General features: G+C 32.5%; 1 protein-coding gene across 3 annotated transcripts in view; it reads right to left on the bottom strand.

Moving 5' to 3' along the window:
• Positions 1-21,171, bottom strand: part of Dmd (dystrophin) — a 2,014,880-nt gene that overhangs the window by 1,426,828 nt on the left and 566,881 nt on the right. For all 3 annotated transcript variants that reach the window (XM_077794046.1, XM_077794047.1, XM_077794048.1), the window contains 2 exons: positions 1,106-1,207; positions 725-832 (listed from right to left, as the gene is read on the bottom strand). In XM_077794046.1, coding sequence (XP_077650172.1) covers positions 725-832; positions 1,106-1,207 — 210 coding nt within the window. The remainder of the gene's footprint in view (positions 1-724; positions 833-1,105; positions 1,208-21,171) is intronic.

Genomic DNA, 21,171 nt, shown 5'->3' with positions numbered 1-21,171 from the left:
ATGAACTATTATAATAAAATTTTGTTTCTTAAGTAGCTAATAACAAATTAGCATTTCACAAAATTGATATATCTAAAATGTAAATAAATTCTAATTTAGAATATTCTACTTAGTAATTTAAGTTCCTAATATTAGATTGACCTCTCCTTTCCTGGAAAGAAATAAAATTCCAAAAGATCAAGAAGTTGTAGAGTTCTATTTTTTTTAATCTTGTTCAACTGAAACCAGATGTGTCAATGAAGGTTTCCCTGGAGTCATGTTACTGCCAATGTCATATCATTTCTCAAAATACATGAGGTACATATAATGAATGTCATTTGATTATCCTTTTTGGTCAAAATAAGGTTTAACCCATGTATGTGATAATAATCATCTCTTATACTTCTTGTATACTTGTATTACTCTGAGTATGAACTTTATCAGTTTACAATGATGATGCTTAGAACTCTTGGCTCACAAATACTTCTTAGTATTACTTTTTATGTTTTAAATAAAGTTTTATTATAGGTATACTTATTTTTTCATGAGCACAATTTTGTTTGAAAAGCAAATGTGAAAATCTATGTTCAGACTTCCCCATTTTAAATAGTAACATATGCCATCTTTGAATAAAGTAAGCAAAAAAGATGCACATTTCCTTTCAGACTTGATAGAAAATACCAAAAAATGGTAATAATATACTACGAAGCTTTTAAAAGACTACTGAAGGCTAAAATATACATACAGCCATTTTTTGAAGACTTGATAACATTTCATTTTGATCCTTAAAACCAGTTGTTTGAATCTTGTTCATTGCATCTTCTTTTTCTGAAAGCCACGCACTAAAAAGGCACTGAAAGAAATTTCAGAGAAGAAAAATAATTATTAAAAATAGACCTTTTTGGGCTGGGGATGTGGCTCAAGCAGTAGCCTGCTCGCCTGGCATGCGTGTGGCCAGGGTTCGATCCTCAGCACCACATACAGAGGTTGTGTCTGCCGAGAACTAAAAAATAAATATTAAAAATTCTCTCATTCTCTCTCTTTAAAAAAAATATAGACCTTTTTTTTTTTTTTCAAATTAATACCTCTCCATGTCTTTAACTGACATGATTTCCACATAACTCACCTGTTCTTCTGTAAAACGCTGCCATTTTAGAAGAATGTCTTGTAAAAGAACCCAGCGATCTTCTGTCCACCTACAGATATTTGCCCATCGATCTCCTAGTACCTGGGGAAGAGAGGACGGAACACATCAGTAAACAATTTTTAACTGAATTTCATTAAAAATGGTATAAATGATTTGACAAAGTATTCGATTTTGAGTCTCCTATGTATAATGGGGATTTTAAATAACACCCTTTCTGCTTCTGCTTTGAATTAGGTAAGCAATGTGCCTTTCAGATTATTTCAGTCTTTCACCTTTCCTTGAAAAGCAATTTACAAGCAGTCTGAAGCAGTTATACCACTATCTCAACAATACATTAGCAAAGATATAAACATAAAATTATATAATGTCAATACACAATATATGTACAAAAACAATACTATACCCCATAAAGATGTACAACTATTATGTGTCAATGCTAAAAACATGAAGGGGATTTTCCAATGAGAACTTATAAACTCTGTATATTCCTTAGGTCTGAAAAAATGCTCCAAAGAATAAAAGTCTGACTATTAAATTAAAGACCTTAAAAGGACTCTTATTTAAATTCTGCATAATTAGAATATTACCATATAAAGTTTAAATTATCTATATTCTTACAGACTATGAAATGTGCTATCTCAAAAACATTGAGATAAAATCATAATAGTCCCTGAATAGGAACTCCATACCTTTAGCATGTCACTAATTTTTAAGTGTACACAGTAATTTAATGTATAACATAAACCAAATACAAATGCTTTTTGGTCAGAAATATATACTATAATGATTTTAATGCACAGGGCATGTTTGAAAGACAAAAATGTATGTCATTTACTTGCACTCCTTTATGATGCACTTCAGAGCCTAAAATTTCAAACTTTTATGATTTTTTTTAATATAAAGAGAATTAATGTCTCATCGCTGTTGGATCTTTAAAGATAGAGGTATCACAATATGTGGAATGCTTTATTTTGTATGGAATCAAAACTAAAATAAAAGTGTTTACAACTCATATTTTGGAAAATATATCCAGTATCTAAAATAAGCCTCACAAGTTTCTACTTATCTTGATGCTGCATATTTGGATCAATTCATTTAGAAGATATTATTATGGGATTCAAACAATGCAAATGTAATTAGAGTTATGAAAAAAAATCCATCTATCCTTAGGTAACTTGGATATCTCCATAATTTTTTACACTGTTTAATCTACTACTACTTCAAAAAGGAAATCCCACGCATGAGTAAACAGTAGGCAATAAACATTTTACTACAATATTAAAATGATCATGTACTCATATGCATCTCAGTCAGAAGTGAGTTTTCAGATTTTCTTCAGAAGTGTCAATAAAAATGTTATTGCTTTCAGCATAATGTAACTGATTTTCTTATTTTTTATAGTTTCATTCTCTACTCAACTCCTTTTGAATTACATTAGGTTATCACAAAAACCATAACATTGAAATAGAAATGCAAGACACCCTCAGGAAATGAGCCAACTTAAATCAATGAACTTAAAAATAGTACCATTTAATTATTACAAACAAATAAATTGGTTTTATCCTAATATATATTTTAAGTTCTTTTAGTGAAATCTAGTAACAGTTTATATATGTATCAGATACACTGATTCATGTAACATAATGCTTCATAGATTAGTTGTGAAAAAAATAACTTCAAACAGAAAACCTTATGCCTTAGCTATAAACTGTACCATCTTCCTTATTAGATTGTATAGTTATAAAAGGTCAAAACATGGTATATTTGCTATAGCCCTATAAAGATTGTAATAAAGGTGGGAAAGGGCAAAGGAACTATAGCATTTATAAATGAAAGAAAATGGAGACTTAAATTCATAGAGCACCTATGTATTGCTGCAAAAAACAAAGGTAAACTGATCCTACTGCTGAAAAATTATAATTTATTAATGTTATTAGAAAAATTTGTAGGATTCTACAAATCCAAATAAAACCCCTCCTATTCTAGATTACTTAATTTTTTAAAAATTTCTAAAATATATACTTTTTGGTACCGAGGATTGATAAGCCAACTTAAATCAATGAAATTAGCTACATCTCCAGTCATTTTTATTCCTTTTACTTTGAGACAGGGTCTTACTAAGTTGCTAAGAGTCTCACTAATTTGCTGAGGCTGACCTTGAATTTTTTGATCCTCCTGTTTTAATCTTTAGAATTGCTGGGATTATAGACATATGCCACCATAGCTAGCTAAAATTATAAAATGCTTTAATGTGATGCATTGTATACTGTCGTGTTTTCCATTATAAATACTATACCACTAATGATTAAGAATTTTAGATATATGATTAACCTACTTAAGACACTATTTTAAGAATGTTATTAAAGTGTCCTTTGTATCCAAATAATGACTCAAATTTTGATAATTCATTGAACCTGGTATGAGTTGGCCAATATTTATCTTTAGTTCATGATAGATTCTAATTTGCTCACTCATCAATCATGAAATTTATTCAAATATCTATGTGAAAAAAACCTACATGTGCTAAATATGAACAAAATAATTATGTGAGTTTAATTGTATTCCCCAAAACTACTGGTGAAGCACTACACCTAACCCACTACCTCAAATGAAATCATATTCAGAGCTAATGCCTTCTTTGAAGGTCTAAAATTGAAGCCATTGGAGTAGTCTCTAATCCAGTTTTACTGGTGGCCTTTTAAGAGGAGAATTTGGACACAAATACCAGGAATAAGTATGTAAAGGAGAGACCACATGACCACATGAGGACACAGGAAGAAGGCAGCCATTTACACGCCAAGGAGAAAAGACTCAGAAGACATCAATTGAGTCAGTAGGTTTGATATTGGACTTTCTAACACTCAGAAAATTGAGAAAATAAAATTCTATTGTTTCAGCTACCCAGTCTGGTATTTGTTATGGCAGCAATTACAAACTAATACAGAAGTCATATCTGAAAAAGGCTCTTCTGGAAGAAACTTAGAGCCAAATTATTAAGTCTATTAAAGAAAATACCAATATCTTATAAAAACTGACATAAATAATAAAAACATGTATTGAAAAGTGTTGTTAACTTGAAGTTATGTAAGTATTGTGATTTTTTACATTTTGTTTGAACATGTTTAAAATCAAATCTTCCAATAAATGCCAATGGTCATTTACTCTTTTTGCCTGTAAAAAAGAGAAAAGAAAATGAGGGGCCCATCAAAAATAAAGATCAGTGGATTACATGAAGGGGATTGAGGAGGAGGGAGAAGGGATAGAATAGAGAAGAACAGTGGAATGAATCTGACCCAACTTTTCTATGTACATATAGGAATACACCACAGTGAATCTCACCATCACGTATATCCACAAGACACTAATTAAAAAGTAAAAATTACAAGAGCAAAATGATCATTAGAGTAGAGGGAAGGGACCAGAGGAATGGAGAAGGGGAGGGAAAGGGGAAGTACTGGGGACTGAATTAGAGCAAATGTTATCCAAGGCTTTTATAGATATTTCAAAATGAATCCTAATGTTACATGTAACTAAAAAAAATTAAAAATAATTTGGATTTATAAAACAAAAAGCACTTATTAAGCCTAAAAGATATTTCATCTTCCAATATATTTAAATATTTGTCCTTCAAAAACACATTCCATTACTTAAACCTATCTTGTTCTCAGAAAACTCTAAATGAATCAAATCTAAGTCACTTTTGTTGCAATGTGGGCAATGCTTTTTACTGGTCTCAGTGTAATTAGATGAGTGAATTAGGAATTGCTTGCTTACATACTATACATATAAGCATAATCATACATGTAAATACTGTTTGAATTAATGGATTTCTTTTTATTGCATAAAAGTATTGGCCTTCATTTGAATTACAAAGAATGAAGCTAAGCAATGGGAAGATTATCATTCACCTCTAGATTCCCTCAAAGATGCTGGTTCCTATCATTAAATGAACACCCAAATTGTTAGACAAGTATAAAGAATTATATTTAATGGGACTGACGAAAAGCTCAATTTAAAAATACATTAGTGCATTTTGTTATATGGAATATTAGTTTTATTGCACTATATTTGTACATGCATATAAGATACTTTAATCCTATCTATCCCCTTTCCACTCCCCCGTCCCCCACCCCCCTTTTCCTCTAATAGACTCCCTTCTGTTTTCATGTTGTTTACCTCCTAGATTCTACACAAGGGAAAACATATAATACTTGCCTGTGTCAGAAGAACAACTACATTAGGATTATAACTGTCTAGAGAAAAAAAATGTGCATTTACTCAATGCTTTCTGAGTTCTTAAGTTTAAGGAAATAATGCATACTTTTGTAGAGCTAAGTAGATATTATAAGCATAAATGCAAAATTAGTGATTTATAACATCTCTCAAGGTGATAAGAAAAAATAATTTTTATTTATATTCTCATTTTGGCTCAACAGTAAGAGGAGCTAAAGGTCACATCACTTACTCTAACAAATATTCATGGACTAAATCACAACTCCATTATCCATGCTCAGATCCACAATGGAGAGGATTTTTCCCTTCCATTTAATTCATATCTCATATCATTATCCATGCCAAGAACATTTCTTATCTGAATTACTTTGATTGAGTTGAGCTTTCAAGGTAAACATGAAAAAATGTCTACCAAAGTACATTTGGATAAGGGCAACTGAAGAAAGTTTGACAAACGTGGAAGGTAAAACTGAAATACATATGGTGATCCTTGAATTTATATAAGTCTCATAGAATATGAGACCAAATTTTGTCATCAGGATTGACATTAAGAAATAAATTGTTCCTGGGCATATGTCCACTAATGAAAAACAATTATGTACTATGGGCCACACAATGAAGCACACAGTGGAGTTGATAAAAGAGGGAAGCAGCAAGGAACAGTCCAGCTCATTTTATGGCAGTTTCCGACCAATACTATACTTCCCAGACAAATGAATTTTATGTGTAATGGGCCTTCTGAAAAACAGTTTTGGTTCTTTCTTACATTATAAACATGAAGTTAAAAGGCATATGCAACTTCATTTTGCCAGTAGTGAAATGGAAATCATATCAAGTAACTTAAAGAAAATAAACTGCATGATGAGAGAAGATAAGTGGCAGAGTCCTACAAACTAATGTTTAGCCAATTTGTAAGTTTGTTATCAATTTTGTATGTTTTTATAAACTGTTAACTGAAGCAACATACTATAAATTGGCAGGCCTTATAGCTTCAATAACATGTGATCCAGTGAGAGAAAAAATGTTATTTCAATGTATTGGGAAAAAAATTACTGAGGGATTCTCAGAAAGTATCACTCTTATTTTTGTTTAAACTATTAAAAATAAATAATATATGGAATTGTCTGAAAGAGAACAGAGGAACATGCTTCTTCAACTGTTTTATCTCCTAAGTGAACTCAAGAACTGTGTGATCTTACTTCTAAAGGTGTATTTTTTCAGATGAGCAAAGTTACATTTGATGGGTTAACTAACTTGTCTAAGCCCACAGTATTGAGTATCTGAGATTCAACTTCAGATCTAATATGACTACAGGCCCATGCTCTTTCATGATGCCATTTACTAAGCAGGGCATTTGACATAAAAGTTATGCCTTCTAATTTCTGCTACATAATCCACAGCAAGATGTATAGGTGTTGAATCCCTTTTGAGTTTTTTATATATAGCTGTTCTTATTATAGAAGTTTGAATATACTTTACTAAATATTTTATCTAGACCCAGTTCATAAAAATTTGAATCTTGTTATTATAATTTGATCTGAAATCATATTTGACATCATAGTTCCATATTAAGTACAATAAGAAAAAATCATAAAATACTTTCACTTCTAGATAAAGAATGTATGTTCTTTGTCAGGATTTATTTTTTTAATTTTATTTTTATAGTTGTAGATGGACAGCATGTCCTTATTTAGTTTTTTATGCAGTCCTAAGGATTGAACCCCAATGCCTCATGCATGCTAGGCAATCACTCTGCTACTGAGCTACAGCCCCATCCCTGTTAAGATTTATTTTTTAAAAAGCAAACATGACTGTCTGATTTATTAATGAAATTCTCCCATGGTGAGTATGCTGAAAATGTAGTGAGATTTTTAAGTTGAAGAAGCATGTTCTTCTGTGATCTTTCAGTCAATTCCATATTTTTTTTAATATTTAGTTTATACTTGGACACAATACCTTTATTTCACTCATTTGTTTTTTTGTTTTGTTTTGTTTTGTTTTGTTTTGTTTTTTACATGGTACTGAGGATCGATCCCGGGTTCTGCACATGCAAGACAAGCGCTCTACTGCTGAGCCACAACCCCAGCCCCCATATTATTTTTAATAGTTTACAAAGTGCTAATGAATAAATATGGAAAGGCCCTTTTGTTGTTGCCATTGCTGTTATTATTTGTAGGCTATTACTTAATGTGATTTGGTAGCTTAATAAACTGTAATTCCCAGCTCCCTCCAGTCTACTCAATTGGGATACCAGAAAATAAAGAGCAGGTGGAGTCCTAGGAGCAGTTCAGGGGACTGTGTCCTTTCCAGCATTCATCACATTGCCAGGAATTCCTCGATAGTCTGAGGTTTTACTGTTCCTTATGGTTTTATGCCTTACAAGCTCTAGACTCCTTGAGGTAGGCTGCTAGCCCTTGAGGTTAATAAAGTCTAATAGAGTAATACATGAATTTAGAAGAAGTGCATGAACATCTAAAATTTGAATTCCATCATTGTAACTGTTTCCCAATTATTCCATTGGAACACTTTCTCTTACTTCATGACTTACCTACACACCTACCAATCATATATGATGAATTGGAAAACCTATAGGAAGCAAAGATTACTTTTGAAGTTCTATACTCAACATCTGAGATTCCAAATCTTGAAAATTTACCATGGCCATTAACTATACTGGAGAATCTTTGAATCTGCTGATTTACACATCCCCAGTCTTAAAGTATAGACTGCCTGAAATCTTGCCCTAGCTATTCTGTTTTCCAACTTTTTAACAGTTGTCAATAAACTCTTAATCTTGGCACATGTTCATGTTCCCCTAATAAAATGAAGATAATAACCCTCAAGGTTAGGTCACTACAAGGATCAGAGAAATCAACAAATATGAAAGTTCTCTGAAAACTGATTAATGGGTGTGATTGGTAAGGATTTATAGTTCAGTTGACAGAAAAATCAGAATTTCCTCCATATGTAAGAATTCTGAAACTTTATGGAATTTTAATATAGAACACAGTGAAATATTTCTGCAGGACACTAAAATTACAGCATTTTCATATTTTAATAGGCTGTTATCAATTTTGCATGTTTTTATAAACTGTTAACTGAAGCAACATACTAGAAATTTGTCACTATTAAGATTTTGAGAGAGAGAGAGAGAGAGAGAGAACTTTTTAATATTTATTTTTTAGTTTTTGGTGGACACAACATCTTTATTTTATTTTTATGTGGTGCTGAGAATCGAACCCAGCGCCCCGCGCATGCCAGGCGAGCACGCTACTGCTTGAGCCACATCCCCAACCCAGACTATTAATTTTTAAATCAGGACCATGTTCTAATACATCTATTAACTGAAAGAAAATGCATGGAGAACAGATATCCCTCTATGTAGCATTCTAACTCTTGGCATTGGAAATATCCATCTACAAAATCCCAAATTATAATGTTTATGCATAATAAAATCTATTAAATAGATTAAAAATATGTGAATGGGTAGTGAAAGAGATTATGGCTAAAAGTGTAGAGTTACCTGATTTCTACTGAGGTTAATATGTGGGGGAAAAAAAGGGCAAAAATCAGAGCACCAACTTTTATAAGAGAAGTTAGAAATCCCTTGTTTTATATCACATCTCCTCAATTTCAAATATTAATAATATATTATTAGATATCATGTGTACCAAATGAACTTTATATGAATATGGTTGCAATTTTTTGATGCACTAGACCAATTCCTAGAAAGATGTAAACTACTGAAACTGACAAATGGAAATCTTGAAAATCAATTTTTAAAAAAACGAAAAAATACAAATAAAAATGGGAATTTATATGTCAATTAGTGTGTCAAATTTTCATTTGAAACTACTATTTGTGTAATCCAGGATTAGGCAAATCCCTAAACCTGCTCAATCAGATACTTAAACTTAGGAAGCATATTATAAGAAAGGAACATACAGGTCAACCACTTTCATGGAAATAATGGGAAAACTAAATCAATATTGAACATTAGCAAAGAAAACTAAGCAATACTTAAAGAAATTAGACATCTCATTCAGGATTGGGTTTTTTTTGGAATTAAGGTATTTTAATATCAAAAAATTAAGCAATTGTCTTTTTTGATATATTAACACAATAATGAAAAAAAAACTAATATCAAGTGATCCAGAAAAACATTTGATAAAATTCAGCAGTTATAATAAAACCTTTTTAGAATATTAGGAATGAAAGCCATCTACAATAAACTTATAGGAAATACTCTTAATGGGGGACTGGTTAAAAACCTTATTCCTGACTCCTAAATTGAGAAACAAATGTCCACAATAATCCAATTGTACTAGAGAATGTACACAGTGTAATAAGGCGAGGAAAATTAATAACATGAATAATGACTGGCAGGGAGAAATAAAACTAATTCACAAGCTGTATAGATACATCAAATAAACTATTCAAATTAATAAGTAAAGTTCATATAGTTTTGGATACAAGAACAAGAAAAAACATCAAAAGCATATCTCCATATCAGAACAAATACAAAATGAAATCTTAAAAAATATCATTAATAAGAATTGCAATAATGCTTAGAAAATATCTTGAAAAAAGGCTAAGATTCTCTACCTTGAAAACACATATAATATTGAGAGAAAGTAAAGGTCTAAATAAATGGAAAGCTATTTGACATTCATGGATCTAAAGATTTGATAAGATAAAAATGTTAATTCTCCACAAACTGGTCCACAAATTCAATAAAATTTAATTTAAACCATAGCAGGGAATTTTGGGAAGTTTGGCAAGTTAGCATCACTAAATCATATTTTTTTCTTCTTAAACCCCTGATCTCCCTTTTCTTAGGACACTGATTTAGAAAACTTGCTATTATAAACTAATTCTCTGCCTTAGAAAGCAAAAAATAAATAAATAAAAATAAAAATCTATAATTCAGGAATGCCATTCTCAGGGACCTCAGCACAATCTCTGAAAGATGGTCATTGAGAAACATAGTACATCTATCTTCTAGTCTCTATAGTAGTGTAGGAGCCTCACTTCAGTATACACAAATAAGCAAACACAGCCTAATCTTATGGATCATACAACCCCCTAATATTCTCCAGCACTTCTCCATTTGCTCAGCTCAGCACTTAAAATCACTCCTACATTTTGTTCCACAGAAATTAGTTCAGTGTTTTCCCAAAATGGCAAGAGTCTTGATCCATATTGCATTAGTATTAAATAAAATCTTGTCTATTTAATTGTCTATTGTAATTATTCTTTTACAACACTGCCATATATAAAAATTCATTATAAAGCTATAGCAACTTAAATGATATAATATTGGCCTAAGATAGGATAACAGGCAAGTTAAACTGATCAGAGTCTATAACTTGAGCCATGAATGTATAAGCATTTGAGTATTATATTTATATCAAAGGCAACCTGCATAACATTGGCAAAAAGTTGGCATTTGCAATAAATAGTGTTGTTTTAGTTGGATCTATATGAAAATATGGACATTCACCTCTTCCACACACCATCCATAGTGGGTGGATTGAAATTATGAAAGGAATAGTAATAATTTTCCCATATGGCAATATGGTACATTACCTTATGATTTTAGAGAGGATACTTTTATTTTAAAACTCAGGGCAAAAATATACTAACCATAGTATTAAATATTAAAATGCAGAATATCATATTAAATTTAAACATCCATTTATTAAAAACATATCATTAAGGAGTAAAAGGGCAAAATACCTATTAAATAAGGAAATTATAATGTAAATAACCAAAAAAAGGATTAGCATTCAGAATATGTATTTAAAAATAGCTTCAAACTAATCTCCTTAGTGGTTGTACTAATTTACATTCCTACCGAGAATATGAAAGTGTTGGCCATTTGAATGTCTTATTTTGAGAAATGACTATTTAGTTCATTTTCCCATTTATTGGATGAGTTGGTTCTTTGGTATTAAGTTTTCTGAGTTCTATATATACATCAAAATGAATGCCACTATTATGTAAACTATAACGGACCAATGAAAAATAAAAATAGCTTCAATATATCACTAAGAGAAATATAGACAGCAAAATAGACACTTCACAAAAGAAGTCAATTGAATAGCCACTAAACAAATGAACGAGTGCTCAATATCACTTGTCATCAGTACATGCAATTGAAAAATAAGAGATACCATTATATACCCAACAGAAGGACTCAATTTGAAAAGCTAACAACCAAGTATTGAATAAGTTAATTAAATAAGCTAGTGAGAGTATACACTTGTTAATCAACTTGCAAAAAATCTGTTTAAATATCTATAATACTAAATACACACATGCCCAACTCTCAAGAAATTCCAATCCTCAGTACATACCCAACATAAAGTCATCCATTTTCACAAAAAGATATCTGTAACTTTCATTAATAGCAGCATTGTTTGTAATGATTTCAAACATGAAAAAAATCCAAAATTTCTTTTTTTTTTTTTTTGTACTGGGATTGAACTCAAGGGTACTCAATCACTGAGTCATGTCCCCAGCCTTATTTTGTATTTTATTTAGAGACAGTGTCTCACTGAGTTGCTTAGAGCCTCACAGTTGCTAAAGGCTGGCTTTGGATTCTTGATTCTCCTGTCTCAGCCTCCCAAGCTGCTGGGATTACAGGTGTGTGCCACTGCACCTGGCAATCCATAATTTCTTATTTATAGTGTGATATATTCATACAAATAATATGTTTCAGCAATAAAAATTAATGAATTAATGTCATATACAACATAGATGAATTTCATGAATAAAAGGAGTGAAAAAGTCAAGCTAAAACTATATATACCATACAAATGTATTTACATTAAGTTAAAAATATAGCAAAACTTATCTGAAGTATCATAAATTTGGATAGAGGTAGCCTGTGAGGAATTGGAATGAGTTTATTACTACAATAGGTTTGACAGGAATATATTAGTTACTAATAACATACTATTCATGTATAGAACCATGAGTATGTTAACTTTGTTTAAAGTCTTTAAGCTATATTTATGTGTGCTTTTCTGGGTATTTTAATAAAAATACTTTTTTAAAAAAGGGTCATATTATAATGTTTAGAGTTTTCCCCAGAGACAAAAAGTTTTGAAATTCTTCAAAAAGAATTACATTCTAATTCTAAATGTATTAGAATTAGAATTTATACTCATAAAGAATATTATTGCTCAGAAAAAAAATGAATATTATTGTTCCAATGTATTTGCTTATATTGCTCCTGTAATTCTATATAGTGGGAATTATTAATATCTGAGTCCATTTGATAAATTGGGCATAAGAGAGCTTATTGCTCAATTAATAAGTCATAAAATCAAGATTGAGATCAGCTCTAGAAATCTAGAGATGATATTATTTCAACTCTATCCAACACCCACCTGGATAAGTAAAATCACCACAAGTCACCTATCAATGGAAAAATCAAAATCTGGCATGTACTGTATTCTTATAAAACTTTGGATTTTGATGTCATCCAAGATGGCAGAATAGAGGAGGTCACCTTCCTGGATGCTTTGTGGTATGAAACCAAGAAAGGAGACAGGAAAGCTTCTTTGCAAGGTGGGTGAACAAAAAAAAAAGTTGGGGGTGGCGAACTTTACTGGAATTTAAAACTGGACATTCAAAGCAAACCGGGAACACAGGAGGTTGGATATAATAAAGAAAAAATCCCCAGCAGCACAACCACTTCCAGGGCCAGGCCAAAAGCATAAGCCAGAGAGGTCCCTCCATGAGCATAGTAGAAGGATAACAGAATTAAAAGAACCCTCATTTTTGGCAGGCCCAAGGCCTGTCTGGGTATGCAGCATTTAATGATCAAGGAAATTGCCCAATAAAACTGAAGGACAAGGACATGCTGCGTGAATATCCCTGTGCATGGAAAGAAGCCGCCATCTCTCCAGGCAGCTTGCAGAGGATAAAGGAAGGAACCATTTTGCAGCCTCAGAACTAGAGCTAGGAGCTGAGGAAGCCAGTACCCGGCAAACCTGAGTTTGGCCCAAAATATAGGCCCAATAAACACACACTGCATGATATAAAATGTGCCTAAGTGACCAGAAGAAAATCAAATATGGAGAGAAGTTTATACAGGGGACACCTGGTCATAGAAACCCACTTGGCTCTACCCCTACCCCTCCAATATGACTGCTTGCAGGACTTGCTGGGAGAGAGACATCTGGCCATGAACTCAGAAGGGTGGAGTGAGAGAGATTATTTGGAGACTGAACCTGAAAACAGGAAACCTGGTGTCCTCAGGTGATGTAGGGCATTAAGAAGTGGCTCTCCCTATCACAGGAGTGGAACCCAGAAGAGATCCCAAAGAAAAATTAAGACCAATACTTCTCAAATTATTCTATGAAAACGAAAAGGAGGGAACCCTTCCATAAAACCATTCTAGAAACTAGTATCACATTGATACTAAAATCAAACAAAGTCACATCAAGGAAAGAAAACTTCAGACCAATATCCCTGATGAACATAGACATAAAAATTCTTAATAAAATTCTGGCAAATTGCATACAAAAACATATTAAAAAGATAGTGCACCACGATCAAGCTGGGTTCATCCCAGGGATGCAGGGTTAGTTCAACATATGGAAATCAATAATCATAATCTATCACATCAATAGATTTAAAGACAAGAATCATTTGATCATCTCAATAGATTCATAAAAAGGATTTGACAAAATACAGCACCCCTTCATGTTCAAAACTAGGAATAGTAGAAACATACTTCAACATTGTAAATGCTATCTATGCTAACCCCAAGTCCAACATCATTCTAAATGGAGAAAAATTGAAGTATTCCCTCTAAGAACTGGAACAAGACAGGATGCCCTCTTTCACCACATTTATTCCGCATCGACCTTGAAACTCTAGCCAGAGCAATTAGACAGATAAAAGAAATTAAAGGGATACAAATAGGAAAAGAAGAACTCAAACTATCACTATTTTCAAATGACATGACTCTATATTTTGAAGATCTAAAATAATTCCACCAGAAAATTTCAAGAAATGATAAATTAATTCAGCACATTAGCAGGATTTAAAATTCACACCCATAAATCAAATGCATTCCTATACATCAGTGATGAATCCACTGAAACCAGGAAAACTACCCCATTCAAAATAGCTTCAAAAATAAATTTCAGAATAAATCTAACAAAAGAGGTGAAAGACCTCTACAATGAAATCTATAGAGCACTAAAAGAAACTGAAAAGGATCTTAGAAAATGTAAAGATCTCTCATGCTCTTGGATAGGCAGAATTGATATTGACAAAATGGCTATACTATCAAAAGCACTATACAATCTGAAGTTAATTCCTATTAAAACCCCAATGACACTCTTCATAAATATAGAAAAAAGCAATTATGAAATTCATTTGGAAAATTAAGAGACCTAGAATAGCCAAAGAAATCCTTAGTGAGAAAAGTGAAGCAGTAGGCATCGTAATACCAGACATTAAATTATATTACAGAGTCACAGTAATAAAAACAGCATGATTTTGCACCAAAACAGGTACATAGACCAATGGTACAGAATAGAACACACAGAGACAAACCCACAAAAATACAGTTATCTCATAATAGACAAAAGTGCCAAAAACATACATTGGTCAACAAATGGTGCTGGGGAAACTGGAAATTCACATGTAGCAAAATGAAATTAAACCCCTATCTCTCACCCTGCACACAGCTCAAAGTGGATCAAGGACTTAAGCCCTAGAACAGAGACCCTGCACCTAATAGAAGAAAAAGTAGTACCAAATCTCCACCATGTCCAATTAGGACCTGACTTCATTAACAAGACTTCTAAAGCACAAGAGGTCAAATCAAGAATCAAGTAGTGGGATGGAATCAAACTGAAAAGCTACTTCACAGCAAAGGAAACAACCAATAATGTGAAGAGAGAGTCTACAGAATGGGAGAAACTCTTTACCACACACACCATAGATAATTAATCTCCGGGATATATGAAGAACTTAAAAAAAAACCACCAAAAACAAGTAACCCAATCAACAAATGGGCTAAGGAACTAAACAGACACTTCATAGAAGAAGTACAATGCATCAACAAATATATAAAAAAATGTTCAACATCTCCAGCAATAAGAGAAATGCAAATCAAAACTACACTGAGATTTCATCTCACTCCAGTCAGAATGGCAATTATCAAGAATACAAGGAACAATAAATATTGGTGAGGATGTGGGGAAAAAGGTACACTCATACCTTGCTGGTGGGACTGCAAATTGGTGCAACACTCTGGAAAGCAGTATGGATTCCTGAGAAAGCTTGGAATGGAACCACAATTTGACCCAGCTATCCCATTCATCAGTCTATATCCAAAGAACTTTAAATCAGCATACTACAGTGACATGGCCACATCACAATTTATAGCAGTTCAATTCACAATAGCTAAACTATGCAATCAACCTAGATACCCTTCAATGGATGAACGGATAAAGAAGTTGTGGTATATATGGACTTATTTAGCCTTAAAGAATAAAATTATGGGGCTGGGATTGTGGCTCAGCGGTAGAGTGCTTGCCTAGCATGGGTGGGACTCGGATTTGATCCTCAGTACCACATAAAAATAAAAGCATTGTGCTGTGTCCATCTACACCTAAAAATAAATATATATATTTTTAAAAATGAATGAAATTATGGCATTTGTCGGGAAATGGATGGAACTTGAGAATATCATGCTAAGTGAAATAAGCCAATCCCAAGAACCAAAAGCTGAATGTTTTCTCTGATATGTGGATGCTAATTCACAGTAATGGGTGGGGAATAGAGGCACTTTGGATTAGAGAGCGGAGTAAAGGGAGGGGAGGGGGTATGGGTGTAGGAATGATAGTAGAATGAAGCAAATATTACTACCCTATGTGCATATATTATTACATGACCTGTGTAACTCTACACCATGTACAACCAGAAGAATGAGAAGTTATACTCCACTTACGTATGCTGTGTCAAAAGGCATTCTACTGTCATGTATAACTAATTAGAACAAAAAAAGGGAAAAATAATTTTAAAAGCCTTTGGATTTTGATGTTCAATTTTCATTAGAAATATTTAAAATTAATTTAGACAACATAAAATTTGCATTTAAAAACTAAATCCATGTATCTAAGCTGTACAAAACAAGCTGTGTGCGTGTGTGTGTGTGTGTGTGTGTGTGTGTGATGCTGGAAATTGAACTTAGGACCTGTGTATGTAAGGCAAAGTCTCTACAAACTGAGCTATTCCCCAGCCCCAAAAGTTTTCTAATAGTTGAATTAAGTACAAGTTTTATAAAGTTAAAATTAACTTAAATCTGCAGATTCTCATATACCCTAATCACTGTTCAAGTGTTCTAAATATCCACATGTGTACAGTAGCTCCCCTATTAGTGTTGTCCTAGAAGAGGAAAATATTAAATACTTATCACAATAGTATGTTATAGGTATATATGAAAAGAGTGAAAGAGAGAGAGCATGCTTGTGCATGTAAGAGTTGAATTCACAGATAAAACTGCATTACTTTTTTTAGTAGGTTTCCTTATCCCCGTTTTGCTTCTGGGTAAAACAAAACTGAGAAAAACTGCACGATTTTCTCAGGGTCACATAGTAATTTTCTCCCATGAAATTGAGAGCTTAGAAAAAAGCCCAGGTTGAGGTATCACACAGATCTGTGTAGCAGTCCCAGCTCTGTCACTTTACAAGCTACATGAACCTGAATGTAACTTCATCATGTACTGGCTTTCTCATTTGTGATACTGAAGCTGCATGTCATACAAATTACTTAAAACTACCACAAAATAATAAGATCATAAAAGCATTAACAATGATAAGTAGTGCTTCATTGGCAGCAATTATCAACACTTGACTTGGTGGATTGTTTCTATACTTTTAAAAGTTACAATTTTAAAATGTATTTTATTCACCAAATGTAAAATTATAAACTAGGTGAAAATATCAATATATTTCTTCATCCATGTTCCTTTCCATAAATAATTTCTATTTCTTAATTCTATAGGGCTTAACATTTTATAGACTTTTCTCCTTCCCTATATTATCCCAAGTACTTACTATAAATACTTTCAGTTACGCTCTCCAAATTTAAGTCATGATAGAAAATGAGAAGTATAGTCTTTCTGAACAAATACTCTTTGGTATACTACTTTATTTCCAATCAACTTTCATTGTTCATTTATTTTAATATTTTCAGATTAACTGAGATGGCACATTTCTTTTGTCATACATACAATGCTCACATACTTCACCAGTTAAAATTATAAATGGTATTAACAATAATGATAACAATGTGTAAAATATGTCATTAAATGTCTGGAACTCTTTCTAGATTTACTTTGTCACTTCTGATAATTATAATTGTTGGTAAAAATAAATGGCAGTATACAGCATTCAACTTCTTTATCTTTTGCCTTTGCTTTTAGAGAGTTTTTTCTTAAATTTTGAAAATCAAGCCTTTTAATTTGAAGTTATCTGCATAATGAAAGAAATTTATGCTTCTACTTAATATATTAGAAAGCATTACCATTTTTTTCTTGAAGTCCACTAGTATATGATTTGGTTTTGGAAAGGACTTTGGAGGTTATTAACTCTTTCTACTTAGTATGGAATATCTTCTAAAACATACTTGAACATGTGACATTTCTGTTTCTGCTGAATGTTATCAATGAAGAAAAGTTCACTATTTCCTACAACTCCAATTCTACTCTAAGAATGTTCTGGTATAATGAAAATAAGTAAAATAATGTAGGCACAGGGATAAAAAAAAAACATGTTCTCATTCATATGTGGATGCTAAAAATCTTGAGCTCATAAAAGCACAGAGTAAAGCTGTAGTCACTCAAGGCCTGGAAAGAGGAGGAAAGGCGAGATTGGATAATGCATAACAAACAAATATGGAAGAAAAATGTCTAATGTTATACAGCATAGTAGGGTGACTATGGTTCATAACAACTTATCATATACTTTATAGAGAACTAAAAGAGAAGTTCAAGGCTTCCCAACATAAAGGATAAATTTGAAGGGGAAGGAAATGTAAGTTACACTGATTTGGTCATAATGCATTGTATACACGTATCAAATGTATCAAATTATCATTCTGTACCTCATAAATGTGTCTAATTATCATGTACCAATTAAAATAATATATTTTAGATAAATGACAGAGCAGTGAGAATATATTTCCAGATTTATTGTTCTTAACTCCCTTGCAATAAAAATTCTCCCTTTGTTAAGTCAAATCTTCCATCTTGAAATTGCATCCAATCATCCATATGCTCATTGATGTATTCAGCCATCCATCAAGCATTACTGATCATTCTCTGGACTCTATTCAAAAATGTAATAAAGGTAGATTCTATTAATAGGGAAAAGCAGACAATAATAATTGGAAAACTGGATGATATATGCTAAAATAGAAGTATATTTGGGGTATAGGGGCAGAATAAGAGTGGTCATTACTAGGTCAAATGGCCATCTTTATGGAGGAATATGACATCCAAGCTTTCTATATGTGGTAGGGATTTTAGAGTAGCCATTACAAGGAAAAACATTCTGATTAATAGGGGTAGTATTTACACAGTCAGTGGTGATATACAGAGTGTGAAAATAGAATGCAGGTTTGAGGATATGAGAGGACTAACAGGAGACAAGTCTAGAGAGAGTAAGGAGTCAGATAATAAAAAATCGTGTAGGTCAAGGTGGCCTGAAATTGTAGATGAGGGAAAAGTTACTCAGAATTTCAGGCAGAAGAGATACTATTAAATATGCTCTGGAGAACCTACGTTGATTTCTGAATGGAAGGGAGTTGGATGGAGGTAAGGACTTCCAGGGGGCTTTTGATGTTGGCTTTATGTTGGGAATTGGTGACAAAAACAAAGATAAATAATGAATGTGAAAAAAAAACCAGCTCAGAAATATTGTGATCTTATATGCAGAAGGCTCATAAGAGAAATGATTAGGGATGAGTCTCGAAAATTTCAGGTTTTTGGCACACATGTCTTCATTAATGGTATAACAATAAATGGACAGTTTAGTAAAGGAAGCAGATTTAGAGAGAGATAGGGCACAATGAGTTAGGTTTCACCTTGCTGAGTGTCAAGTGACTTTTGGACTTCCACACAGATATATTCAGAAAAGAATGAAAGAGAAGAAAATGGGGCACAAAAGAAATCTGACCAGAAGACATTTAGAGTTATCAACTTCTGCCTATTTTTGATAGCAAACCTTCTAAAGTATAGAGAAAATTTTCCATTTTCAACATAACAATACTGCTTATGTACCAAGTCTCTCTGCTTAGGTTTTTCTTAAAATTAAAGAAAAACTGTTTCCACTTGCATTCTCCACAGGATGCATTCCCATCCTAGAAAACTCAGTCAAAATATAGTGTCAGTCTTAGACATTTAAAATATTCTATTTAGGGGCTGGGGTTGTGGTTCTGTGGTAGAGCATTTGCCTAGCACGTGCAAGGCACTGGGTTCGATCATCAGCACCATATAAAAATAAATAAAATAAATGTATTATGTCCAAGTACAATTTAAAAATATTTTTTAAATATTCTATTTAAACCAACACATAACACAACTACCAGTTCTTTTGTCCACATATCATATCATTGTCTAATATCAAATTTATTTACTACACCATCCTACTCGAACTTGTTTATTATAAAGCTGGTACCCACATAAACTTGCACAACTATCATGTGTGTGTATATACACGTATACAAATAATGTGTAAAATATAATGCATATAAATGTATATGAATGTACACGCACTCATGTGTACTCATCCCTCATCATCTGTGGAGGTTTGGGACCAGGCCCCCTTAATCAAATTCCATATATAAAATGGTACAGTATATACATATGACTTATGTGTGTCATCCTGTTTACTTTCAAATTTACCTATATTCCTTATAATATAGAGTATAAGATAAGTAGTTGTTATACTGTGCTGTTTAAGGGACAATGATACGAAAAAGTTTGTACTAGTGCAGTGGCACAGCCCTGTAATTCCAGCTACTCAGGAGACTGAAACATGAAGATTTCAAGTTTGAGACCAGCCTCAACAACTTAGGAAAACCATGTTTCAAAAGAAAACATAGGAATGTGACGTATGCCTGTAATTCCAGTGGCTTAGGAGGCTGAGGCAGGAGGATATCAAGTTCAAAGCCAGCATCAGCAACTTAGGGAGGCCTAAGAAACTTAGCAAGACATTGTCTCAAATAAAAAAATAAAAAGGCCTGGGGATTTGGTTTAGTAGTTAAGTGCACCTGGGTTAAATCCCTGGTTAAAAAAGAAAACATAGAAAGTGCTCAGTGGTAGAAAGCCCCTGAATTCATTCCCTAATACCAACAAAAAAAATGTTTGTATATGTATACATGTTTATTACAGATGCAATTTAAAAAAAATGATCCAGAGTTGGTTGAATCTATGTAAACAGAAACCATGGATACAGAGGAATATCTGTATACACATAAATTCATATGCATTTATATTCATTTACATATCTATGTGTTTACATTTGCATCTATGAATGGGAAGCCAGAACTTTCTTATACCAAACTAATTCAACTGAATTAAAGAGTTTTTAAATTAGTGTATGACATTCTAACTCCACAGGACATTGCTATGAACAGTGTAAGGAAAGGTGGAGAAGGAAATCCTCCAATAACAACTTAGACATAGTACCCAGCTGAAATTCCAGAACAACTTATTTCCCTAGAATTTTCTGATAATGTAGTTTAAATAAAACTCCAATCAATTTTTAAACAATTAT

This window comes from Urocitellus parryii, chromosome X (genome assembly GCF_045843805.1).
Source record: "Urocitellus parryii isolate mUroPar1 chromosome X, mUroPar1.hap1, whole genome shotgun sequence".
Classification (NCBI taxonomy): domain Eukaryota; kingdom Metazoa; phylum Chordata; class Mammalia; order Rodentia; family Sciuridae; genus Urocitellus; species Urocitellus parryii.
The sequence above is the reverse complement of the archived record's forward strand: the minus strand, read 5'-3'. Positions and strand labels throughout refer to the sequence as shown.